The sequence below is a fragment of the Ammospiza caudacuta genome, chromosome 5 (assembly GCF_027887145.1).
Source record: "Ammospiza caudacuta isolate bAmmCau1 chromosome 5, bAmmCau1.pri, whole genome shotgun sequence".
Lineage (NCBI taxonomy): Eukaryota > Metazoa > Chordata > Aves > Passeriformes > Passerellidae > Ammospiza > Ammospiza caudacuta.
This window is the reverse complement of record NC_080597.1, coordinates 28,051,866-28,063,429: the sequence shown is the minus strand read 5'-3', so window position 1 is coordinate 28,063,429 and position 11,564 is coordinate 28,051,866. Positions and strand designations below refer to the sequence as shown.

General features: G+C 52.3%; 1 protein-coding gene across 1 annotated transcript; it reads right to left on the bottom strand.

The window, feature by feature from the left end:
* Positions 1–3: 3 nt before the first annotated feature.
* Positions 4–6,288, bottom strand: KDELR3 (KDEL endoplasmic reticulum protein retention receptor 3). Its single transcript, XM_058805283.1, has 5 exons — positions 5,944–6,288; positions 4,893–4,993; positions 4,237–4,395; positions 3,655–3,907; positions 4–780 (listed from the first exon to the last, which is right to left on the bottom strand). The coding sequence occupies exons 1-5, from the start codon at positions 6,032–6,034 to the stop codon at positions 740–742; spliced, it is 645 nt and encodes a 214-aa protein (XP_058661266.1). The 5' UTR covers positions 6,035–6,288; the 3' UTR covers positions 4–739.
* Positions 6,289–11,564: the final 5,276 nt, after the last annotated feature.

Here is an 11,564-nt window from a genome sequence, read left to right as displayed (position 1 = left end):
TTTGGAATGTAAAGCTGTCTTTGCCCCTGTTCTTCCCAGTTCCTAGAAGTCAAATTCAAGGAGGTGGAAACACTTCTTGGCAACCGCCTGAACTGTAATTGAAATTGTCCCTGTTTGTAGAACATAAGGAAACTGAAAATAAGTGAGTAGGGAGGATGTTTGAATACTTGTGGAATTAGAAGATTCCCGTTATTCAAAGGCAATGTGTTTTTCTTAAATGTTACAGGGCCTGAATAGAGAGAGGGTCAGGCAGAATTAATTTTCAAGAGGGTACTAGTTCATACAGAGTTAAAGTAACAGTTTGTAGCATCTGCTGTGTCGGACATGGCAACCTGTGAAATGGGTCAGTTAAGTTAGCACACTTTAATGAAGTGTGTTAGATGTTCCCTTTACCATGGGCACTTGCTGAAGGAATAGTGGGAGTGACATTTCATTGTGCCTCAGGGTCAGGGTGGAGGTGTGTTTCGAGAGTAGATGCCGGGAAGAGCTGGGAAAGAAGAAATTGCACTACTTCAGTATTGGCCAGTATTGGCCAGCGCTAGCACCAAATTCAAGTGAGAAGAAATAAAACAATGGAGGGGAAGAGTCTGATGGATGAAAAGCATTCCAAGCCCTGTCTTCCTGGCACTGGGATGAAACTCTGCTGAGCCATCCATTAGTCAAAAAGGGCCAGAGAAGGAAAGCTGTGATCTTAAACAGCTTCGTCTTTGGAATTTCTTGCACTGCCTCTGGGATGTCTTCAAACAGGCATGGGAAGGCTTAGCTTCTTGCCTTTTAGGACTGCAAAGAGAAAGACAAGGTAATGAGTAAAATTTAATGAAATTCAACTGTTTTATTTCTTCCACAATTTTATGTTTTCTGACTTGCAATTTAGAGTGCCAGATAGTGGGGTGCTGGGTTTGCAGACTGCCAGTGGGAGAGAACCATTATGAAATGCTGCTAAGAGGGAAAAGCACAAGCTATTTATCCTCCTTTGTGCTAAAGGAAAAGGTTCTTGTTTGACTTGCATGGTTACTTGTTCTCATGGGTGGACCATCTTAAACATTTTTCTTGATGATGTGCTATTCCTAGTGCTTTCCTTTTGGTACAGAGCGTGGCCTTAATCAATGTCTGTGGCCAGATCCCTGCTGAGCCCCTCCCAGCCCATCTGAGCTGAACCTTGGGATGGCAGGGATGCCTCTGGGCAATGCCAGAGACCCCTAGGCTTAGATGGGGTGGCTGGACTGGGGACTGTCCTGGGTGTGCAGTGGTCAGAGGTGCAGAGTGGCTGTGCCTGGCACAGGGTGGTACTGGGGTGGGCTCTGGGGCTGTGTCTGTTGGGTGCCAAAGGGCAGGGCTGTGATGTGCTGAGGGTGCACCACAAGGGAGGGCCTGATGGACCAGGCGAGGCTGGAGGAACTGTGCCAGGGTGCAGAGCTGGAGGCCTTGTGAAGGTCAGCAAAGCCAATGCATGTCCTGCCCTGGGGTGGAACAACCCCAGGCACCAGTTTGTGCTGGGGGCTGCCCAGCTGGAAAGCGGCTTGCCAGAAAAGGCCTTGGTGTGCTGGTGGACACCAAGTTGAACACAAGCCATCAGTGTGCCCTCGTGGTGAAGCAAAGAGCCTCTGGAGCTGCATTGCCAACAGCGTGAGCAGGGAGTTCTTCCTCTCCACTGAGCCTTGGGAGGCCACAGTGGAGTGGTGGGCTCAGCTCTGGGCTCAGAACAAGAGATGAGGAGTCAAGAAGGGCCCCAAGAGCATCTTGATGTAGGAGCACAGGCTGTGAGCTGAGACTGTTCAGCGTTGAGAAGGCTGAGGGGCACCTTACCCATGCGCACAGGTGCTGGATGGGAGGAATGGACACAGGCCCAGACCCTGAGTGGTGCCTAGTGACTGAGCAATGGACAACGGGAAATTCCACTTCAACATCTGAAAATAGTATTTTATAGTGAGGGTGGCCAGACAGTGGCACAGATTGCCCAGAGAGGCTTCACCCTGGAGATAGTCAAACTCTTACTGGACAAGACCCTGAAAAATGTGAGCAGGGGCATGGATTAGGTGATTTTCCCCCCTCCACCCTGACTGCCCTTGGCCAATCTGTGAAATACAAGCTCTTTAGGGAGCTAAAAGCCTCCTCAGGATGTCTTTCATGTCCTTGTGTTAAACAGAAGGGACCTCATCTAGTTTTGAAAACAAGATAAAAAGAAGTAGCTTTCTATAAAAATCCCTTTGCAGTGCTTTGGTATAGGCTCAGAAGTCTTACTAAATCCATTTCTTTATATAACATATTTTTGCTTTCTTTTTTCATCATTGCTGCCCTTTTTTCTGAGCTCTTCAGTGTTAGAAATGTTTTGAAAATTTGGTTTTTTGAAAGAATGTAAGAGATGCAACCTACTAAAATATTGCTGGCTCTCATAAATGATTGCAAAGTATTTGCATGTCTTCAGACACCGTTTCTCTCCCATGATCCAGAACATTTGTGTAAAAGAAAAGAGAAAAAAAGCAATTCTTTTCCTGCTGTGATGTCCCATTTACAAATGTTTTTTCTTCTGCCTCCTGTATCATCTAAATTTTGAAGTTCTGCCACTAGCAGTGTGAAATTGGAAGCCAGCAGTTGTGTTTTTTCCCCCTTTTGTTCCACCATCACAGCTACAAAGGGTATGGATTTCTCACAAAATACAGGACATATGAATTGAGCGGAGCTAAAATGGGAATTCGTTTAGAAAAGAAAAAAAAAGGAATTGACGTGGAGCACCTTGATGGCAGTTTTAGAAGGTATGTTTCTGGCTACAAAAATATTTAATGACAGAAGGAAGTCTTAATCTGCCAAGGCCAGCCACCTGCTCAGTGCTCCTGTCACCTTTCTATCAGCAGGTGTATTGCATGAAGCTACCAAATATCCATCCCTTGAAATTTCAAACGAGGGCTGCCATCATTGCTGCTTTTGGCAGACTTGTTGGGGAAAGTGAAGAAGGAGGAAAACAGTTATCCCCTTGGCTAATTTAATCTAATTCCATCCTTCTCAACAGAAAGGTGTTTTGAAGTGTCCTTCAGCCTCGCAAACCACAGCATGTTCTATCGGGATTTATGCCCTTGGTGCACTTTTAAGCTCTGGTGGCCATTTACCAAAGCATGGCACTGAAATGGAAGGGGCATCTGATTTTGTAAAAGAGGAGTGTCTTGTCTGAGCAGGTACCCATCTTCCTACAGAATCAGTTCTTCACAATCAAGAACTTGATCTTCTCTATCAAAGGAAAAGAAGGTTTAACAATATCTCCGTATGTCTGCAGTTGCTTTCTCAGGTACATTGTCTGCCTGCAGCTATTTTTTCCCCCTCAAAGTTTTTTTTTGGTTTTGGTTTTTTTTTTGCGTGATTCATAGTCTTTCAAAATATATGTAGAATTGAATGTACTTCAGTTATTAATTTCTGAGGGGAGGTTAAACCAGGCTTAACTCTGGTTTAATTCTTGCTGTATTTCACACACACATCCAGAGCCTTGTGAGCAGTGGTGCCCACTCTCTGTCAATAGATGTTTTCTAACCTGGACTTCAGGGGCACAATATGCACCACAAACCCAGCAAAAAATAAAGTCCTGTAAGGATTAACACATGGCAAGCTGCAGCTCCACCCTATACTGCAAGAATAAATGAACATTTCAGTGTTACAGCAACCTACCTTTAGTGACGTAGAGATAGAAGAAGTCGCAGTAGAAGATGGTTTGTACCACCCCAGAGACAACAGCGATCTGGTCGTAGAAATTCTCTGTGTGGTAGCGCCAGACCCAGTTGGCAATGTAGAGGGCACGGTAAAGGCCCAGGAAGAAAAGGTAGTGCGTCGTGATGGTCTCTGCTTCCCCTGTCTTGCTGATCATGAAGAGCTGAGGAAGGATAGCCACGGACTCCAGGTAGATGGAGAAGGTCCAGAGTATCTGTGAGGTGCAAAATGAAGGCAGTGGGGAGTCAGTGCTGGTTAGTATGTGTTAAGACCTGAAGCTTTTCATTTGGCAAATCACTGATGTGTGAGGGGGATGAGTAGTGCTGCTGAAATTGGGGAAAATGAGCTCGCTGTGCTGGGAGTGAGAGGAGACAGCGCTGAGCTGCTCTATAGATGGTACTGTCTTCAAGGCCTGCCAACTTTGCCTTTCCTGCCTGCTTTTGCTGTTAAAAATCTTGGCTATTCAACATGCTGCTCACTCTGCTGCCTGGTGTAAGGCTGCTGCTGCTTCCTTTCCCTTTTTCTGCCTCAGCTTTTCCTTACCTCCAAGGGGGTGAAGCTGTGGTTCTCCAGAAATGACAGGCCTGTGACAGGGACCAGCAGAAACTCGAGGCGGAAGGAGTCGTTCTCGCTGTCAAACGTTTTCCGGAATTTCACATAGATCATATACACGGTGACGTAGGCACAAATCAAAAAAATGACCTGTGGGAGAGAAGGGAGATGGCAAGACCTTATCTGCAATTGCACTTTCTGTGCTTAAAGAGAGGCTCACTTTCCCAGATGTCAAGATAGTGGTGAACACTTTGGCTGTGTTGCCTTACAGATTGACTTCTGCTGGAGATATTCCAGTGGCCAGGTAAAGCTTGCCACACCATGGGAATCTCACGTTTGAGTCCCTCTGGGGCACTCTGTCAAGAGGTTGGCTCAGTGGTGGCTTTATGTTAGTGCTCCTGCTGTACAAGGACACCCAGGCTGGGTTCATGGCATCTTGTTCTGGTTTTAGTGGTAATAAATATGGCTCAGCTCGCTCACTGACTATGGCAAGGGTTTTTTTGGTCAATGGAGGGACAGTGGCACCAAAGGAAGCATCCTTATCCACCCTTCCTGGCTGAAAAACTCAGTGATAGTGTACCATCACCTCCCTGGGAAACCACAGCGAGCGGAGGGGAGCCTCTCCTGCTGCACTGCCCTCTCCTTACCTTCATCACGGTGTTATAGACAGAGATGAAATTCGTGAACAGGTCCAGATAGCGGGTTGTGAAGACGAGGGCAAAAAGTATCTGGCTCTTCCCAGAGATTCCTGCATGGCAGGGAGATGAAGGGAATGTAAAGCAGATGAAGGGAAGGGTCTGTGGGGTGGTGGCTTCCCCTTACGGCTCCTTTGGAAGCATTGATGTGTGTGTTGTTTTGTGAGGCAGGGCTGGTGTGTGGGTGCTGAGGTAGCTCTACGCCAGAGTGGCCAGAGTCTCCCAAGCAACAGGGCAGGCTCCTACTGATGCCCCTGAGTGCTGCCTGTAGGAGCTGGTGCTCAGTGGGCACGTTCACCACTTCGGCCAGTCCAGTGCTTCCTGTTGTCAAAAGGCCTTTCTCTTGCCTCCCTTCCCCCTTTGCCTGCCCACCTCAGCAGGGGACTGTGTGATGGGACATCTGCCACAGGAGGGAGGAGCTGCAGGACCAGCCCCGGGGCACTGATGGAACTTGGCCACTGCTGGCAGAGAGATGCAGTCGGGCCCACCCACTCCTGTACCTGTGATAATGGCCACAGCCCCAGCAGCCCAGCCCCAAACTCTCATGAGAAGTGAACTATGAGCAAAACTCTCCTGCAGGAAGCTGCTGTCCTGATTTCCTCGCCCTGGGATGGGGCAGCCTCTGGCGCCTGCCCACCGCTGGCAGAACCTCCAACCTAAAGCAGCTTCCTCTCCAGGTCGTTGGTGTTGGTGCTGCCACAACATCTTGCTCTCCTTTTCCACCTCCCTCCAGCCTTGCCGCCCTCTCCTTTGCCTCACTGTCCTGAGACCAGCACCTGCCTGAGGCTGTGCGCCTTGCCACATCACCTCCTTCCAGCACAGCCCTCTCCTGGCCGGGAGACCTCCCAGAGAAAGAGGATGGCTTCCCTCAGAGCCCACGGGGGAGGGCTGCCAGTTCCTATGGGCTATCACTGGCCTTCCCAGCTCCCATTTTGTTGTACCCTTCACCGAACTGCCCTCCGAGAAGGGCCACCCTCCTTCCCTGGGACATGGGAGCACTCACCAGCGCAGGACTTGGACTTCACAATCTTCAGCAGGAGAATAATGATGGCCAACAAGTGGGAGACATCCCCCAGGATGCGGAAGATGTTCATGGTGCCGGGGGACTCCTCTGGCGTGGAGGGAGTGGGGCTCTTTCTGCAGGCAGGGAGGGCGAGGGCGGGAAGTTTTTCTCCGCCGAGCCTCGACTGAATGAAAGATTTCCTTCGGCTCAACTTTCCTTTTTCCCTGAGCACGGAGCCCTTCCTCCTCGCAGCACAAAGTTCAGTCTCCCCTGCCCCGCGGCTGCAGATGCCTTTCCCCTGCCAGGCTGGATGTCTCCCTTGTTAACTTTTGCACCGAGGTGGATTCTGGCTCTCCCAGCGCAGGGCCTTCCTCCCTGCGCCTTGGGCTGAAGTTGGAGTTTGTGTCCCGGAGCGCTCTCCAGGCAGAGCAGCCCCGAAGCAGCGCTGGGTGACGGTGACGTGGCTCCTGGCTGGCCGGGGAGGAGAGAGAGGAGGAGGCAGAGGCGGGAATAACCGCGCTACTTTTCCCTTTCTCTTTTTTTTCCTTCCTCTTTTTTCTTCCCCTGCTTGTCTCAAGTTACACGCGGAAGTGTGGTTAAAGGGGAAAAGGCAGAGGGAGCAGGATTCCCATCCTCTGGCCTTGAGGACACACTCTCCGGCCAGAGGAGGGCCAGGTAGGTTTCCAGGGATATTCGCCACGGGCGCAGTAACCTCTGTCCTGCTTCCATCGGCAGCCTTCTGCTCCCTGCCCTTCCCGGCCCCATCCCACCGGCAGCACCTTCTCACCAGTGCTCTGCCTTGGCTCCTGCAGCCAAACAAGTGGAGAGATATTCGAATTATCCAGCCATTGATAGCGGCTCTTCCACAGCTGCTCATGGACAGCCATTCCTGGTGTCTGCCCCACCGGGCACCCCTTCCTTCAGGTGCCCTGTCTGGAGCAGTGTGGATCCCCGAGCACAGAAAAGATCCTCCCAAGGGCTTGTTTGAAACAAACTTCACTGAAAATATTAATCCTGGATTCCTTCAAGAGGGTTACAAATAATGTGGGGAATGTGTTGGGTGAAAGAAGCACGTGGTTGCTGCTGGTTTTATAGAATTCACAGAAAGGAGCTCAGCAGTGACTGTAAAAAGTTTTAATACATTTTAATACATTTGAAAATATATTAAGGTGGGTGACCAGCTTGTTTTGGATGAACCTTGTCCTCGGAGCAGCAGCTACACAGGGAGATCTCATGGCAGCAGCAGGGGGACCTCTGCATCAAAATCCAACAATTCGATAGTCAATATCTAATCACATTTAAAGTTGCTTTAGTACAACCTAATGGAAGTTGTAATTTGTCTCCTTGCCCCTGAGCAAATCACATCTGTGGGTGTGATCATGGCTGTGGGTCTGATTTGGTTTCTCTTGGATTGTGTGGTTCTGCCTGCTCCTGTCCCAAAGCTGGCTCTGGCTGCTGCCCTCCCTGTCCCCAGCCACGACACGTGGCCATCCCCTACACATCTCTCTCTGACCTTATGGGCTTGCTTGGAGTAACATCCTTAAAACCAAAGTGTAAAAATATTATTCCTGGTGAATTCTGAGAGAATTAACAAGCCTATTAGCATCACCGCTCCCTTTCTGAATATATTTGCATACATTTCCTCCCTGCCCATTAGGTTGGCGGTTGTGTTTTCCCTCTCTGACGCTCCAGCACCTGCATCACAGGGCTTTTCCAGATGGATTCACAGGCCAGGAAAACACCTGCTCAGCCCCACGAAACTGGAGACAGCCCTGCCTGCTCCCAGCCAGGGCACTGAGGCAGGGATTACTGTAGTGAGACAAGGGTGGGTTAGGGCAAAGGAGACGCCTGGCAAAGGGCAGGGACTGCCTGAACTGGGTTTCCAGACGTCAGAGTGGAGCAGCCTGGCATTTCAGCAGGGCTTCACAAGGCTGTGGGGGTGCTGGTGGAAGCCAAGAGTCGGCGGCCCTGCAGGCCCTTTTGCAGGTGGGCTCCATCCATGGAGCAGGGATGGGGGGCAGGAACAGATTTGGGGTCCTCTCTCCCAAGAGATCCCCTTCCAATCCCCCGGTGTGCAATGCCAGAGAGTCCTCGCCTTTATCTTGTCCCTGCACTCCTCTTTGCATCTTCTTGTCCCAGCCAAGGGAAGAAGCCCCTGCAGAGGGGTGGCAAAGGTTTGTTCTCCTCATCTTGCACCTTCCCAAGAAGAACTGATGGGCCCAGCTCCCAGCATTATCTCCTGCTCTGGCACCAGGAGCCACCAGCTGAGGTGACCATTAGAGGCACTTCATGGGAGCAGCCCGATGAAGCTCACCCAGCTGGAACAGGGTGGTAGGGCTGGGCTGTCCCCATGGAACACCATCCCTGTGTGGCTCGTGAGGGCCACAGCAAAGCTGCTGCAGGGCAAGGGACACCCAGGCTCTCAGAGAAGAAAAAATTGGCACATGGAGTGGGACCAAGTAAAAATAAACCTTGCCTCCTCCTGCCCTGCCACCATGCAAAGCGCCTTGCGCCGGGTGTCTCCCTGCCTCCCAAAATAATGCCGGGTGCTGCCACCACCCCGCATGGTGATGCTCTCTCCATGCCTCCCGTTTCCATGGTGACCACAAGGAATGTCGCCAGGGTGACAAGGAGGCAAGTGAGCTGGGATTTGATATTAAAAATGAGATTTTGGGGTTGTTGGGTTTATTTTCCTCCCCCCCCCAACCCCTCCTCCTTCAGTTCTATTTTTGGGGTTTCCCTCTCTGCCTCAGCTGGTCTGGAGAGCTCCTCCTGCAGAGCCCCTGGGCCAGGCAGCAGCAGCTTCATCCAGGCCCTTCTCCACCTCTGCCTGTCAGGTGATGGCTATGGGATGAGAACAGGGACAAAGGCATTTCCTTATCACTAAAACGTTTGTTTCCTTCTATCAGGAAGGATTCTCTGGTTTTGCCCCTGGTGGTGCTCCAGGTGTCTCCTTCCATTTCTACTGCAGGATGTATCTGAGGCTGCATCCAGACTCCTGGGAGAGTGGGCAGCCTCAGGGATTTGTCTAAGAGAGGGAAATGATTCTGTTCCCAGAGGGGCTGGGGAACACGGTGGGGTTGAGCACCATGGGTCACCTCCGTGTCTCACCATCTCTGCTCCCATGAGCAGGTCAGGTTGGCTGGGCAGCTCTGGAACACTGGGGACAGAGATGGGATGGTTGGTAGAAGATCACACAGGGAGCTTGGCAGGTGCTCAGGAGCCCAAAACTTTGTTCTCTGGTTTAAACTCCCAAAGCCAGACCTGCTCAGCGCAGAGAGGCTTGAGGGCTTGTGCTGGCTTAGCTGGTATCACAGGAGTGCAGGACCAATGGTGTCCAAGTAGGGCCTGCTGGCATAGAGGCAGCTCTTCTCTTCATGCCCAGGCAGGAGAAGGGGCAGGCAGCGTTTGCTCCCCTTCCCAGGAGCTCTTGCTTTCCGCTGCCCCCATCTCTCCATCCATCTCCAGCCATCCCTGTCTCCCTCTCTCTCTCTCTCTCTCTCTCCATTCTTCCCTCCATCTTTTCAACCACCCTTCACTCCTCCTCTCCATTCATCCCTCCAAAGGTTCCTCTGTCCATCTCTATGACTCTTTCCCTCCTTTCATCCATCCCTTTATCCATCCCTCGTGCCACCCCTCCATCCCTCGGTCCCCCCAGCGGCACTGGGAAAGGTTGGCGGAGTGGGGCTATTTTTGGGAGCGTCTCCCTGGCAACGGCTGCCACCACCGTCTGTGGTGGCTTTTACATAGGTGCTAAAATATTCCACACTTCTTATTAAAGACAGTGCTGGTGGAGACGGGCGGGGGCGGCGAGTGTGAGCCACCCCGCTGCTGGGGCCGGCGGCCATGGGGCGGTCAAGCCACAGAACTTGGGGGGCACAAGGACACCAAGGGGCCCGTGACATCCGCAGTGTGGCGTCCCCACGCCCCTCTCGCTGGCTCTGGAGGTGCCACCTGTCTCTTGGCAGTGCCAAGCTGCCACACCATGCACAAGGTGCAGCTATCCATCCTCCTGCCACAAGGGCAGAGGGAAATGTGGTGAGGCCTTGGGGGCAGCCGGAAATGAGGAGCAAAAGGCAGAGAGGGTGAAATCTGACCTGAAGCTGAGGTGGCCCCAGGGCACTTGATGGCTTTGCCTGCTGTGAGAAGGAGCAAGATGTCTCAGCTCCATCTTCATCCCTTCACCACATGAAGAGGAAAGGCCTGTCGTGGTGCCAGAGGGATGGTAAACCCTGCCAAAGAGCAGCTGGGCAGATACTGGTCAGATACAGAGCAGATACAGCTCTTGGGAAGCAGCCCCACAACAGGCCCTAGGGACAGAGCTTTTGGGAAAGTAAGCCCTCTGAACCTGAAAGAGTTGGGATGGCTGCAGAGGGGATGGACAGGCTGGCCCCAGGAGCAGCAGGGAGCAGCCGTGGGTGCACTGGGGTGAACTGACCCATTCAGGGGGCTGATGTGTCCTGGTTTTGGGGGCAAGCTCTGCTCACCATGCCAGTGTTCACTGGTACTGGCAGGGCACAGCAGGCTCCACAACATGTTGTGCAGGGGTCATACCATGTGCCACATCTTGGGAGGATTTTGGGAGGGAGGGTCATGGTCCTTGCAGGATTTGGGCTCACAGGCGATTCAAAAAAATGAGGTTTAAAAATCTTTTTTGACTTCTCAGCACAGGCCTTAACACTGAGGACAGCATGTGAGACACCAAGAGGAAAACCATGTCCTCAAAGATGCTGTCCTGGAGCAGGGCTGTCCAGGACCCTGTGCCAATGGCCACTGTTTGTGTGGTCAGGGGCCTCTTCAGCCTCAGTCTTTGCTGCAGCAGAGTCCCCTCCTTCTCTTCCTGTCACCAAGAAGGGACCTCCTTAAAGCCCCTGGGATACTGCTGGCCATGGAGACCCAAAGCAGGTTTCTTGGACAGGTTTCCAGGGATGGCTGTGCATTATCCTGGAGCTCTGTGTCCAGGTCCCTCCGTGTCCAGCTCCTGTCCCAGCATCGCTCATCCCGGCAGGAAATCACCTGCTCTGTAGAGTGGGGAGGCAATGCCCCACAGCAAACACTCTGCACCGGCTGGGAGAGCCTGGTCCTTCCTCAGGGCAAGGTGTCAGCCCAGCACCCCGAATCCAGGTGGGAAAGGACCCCCTGACGGTAGTTATTTAATGTCAGTGCAGCAGCCCAGGAGGAGGATCCACCTCCTCGGGGGCACCTGGTGGCCCCAGCATCCCTTTCCCGCTGCCGACGGCTGCTCTGTCTCCCCCATGGCGGCTCCGCAGCTCTGAGCTCACATGCGAGGATGGGCTAAAGTAGGGAAAGCTGCTGGATCCTACCACGGAGTTACTGACTTCTCAGCTACCGACTGCATAGCAATCAGCGAGGGGGAGAGGCAGCCGGGGAAAGGGAGCGGAGCGCACCGGGAGGGAGAGTGTCAGGGAGAGGGGGGATCTGGGGACTGGAGCAGGGGGGCAGCGAGGGGCACGGGCACATCATGCCAGAGAAGGAGGGAGCCAGGCAGGAGGGGGAGACCTAAACCCGTCGCTGAGCCACGAAGGCACATCAGCACTCCGTGGGATGGACGCTCCTGGGAGCAAAAAAATTCTGAGAGGCAGAGGCAGAAGGAGAGCGCT

Coding starts and splice junctions, on each gene's coding strand:
- KDELR3 (XM_058805283.1), bottom strand. CDS start 6,034: ATGAACATCTTCCGCATCCTGGGGGATGTCTCCCACTTGTTGGCCATC. Junction 4,994..5,943: donor GAAGTCCAAGTCCTGCGCTG/GTGAGTGCTCCC, acceptor CCTGCCATGCAG/GAATCTCTGGGAAGAGCCAG. Junction 3,908..4,236: donor ACAGCTTCACCCCCTTGGAG/GTAAGGAAAAGC, acceptor TGCACCTCACAG/ATACTCTGGACCTTCTCCAT.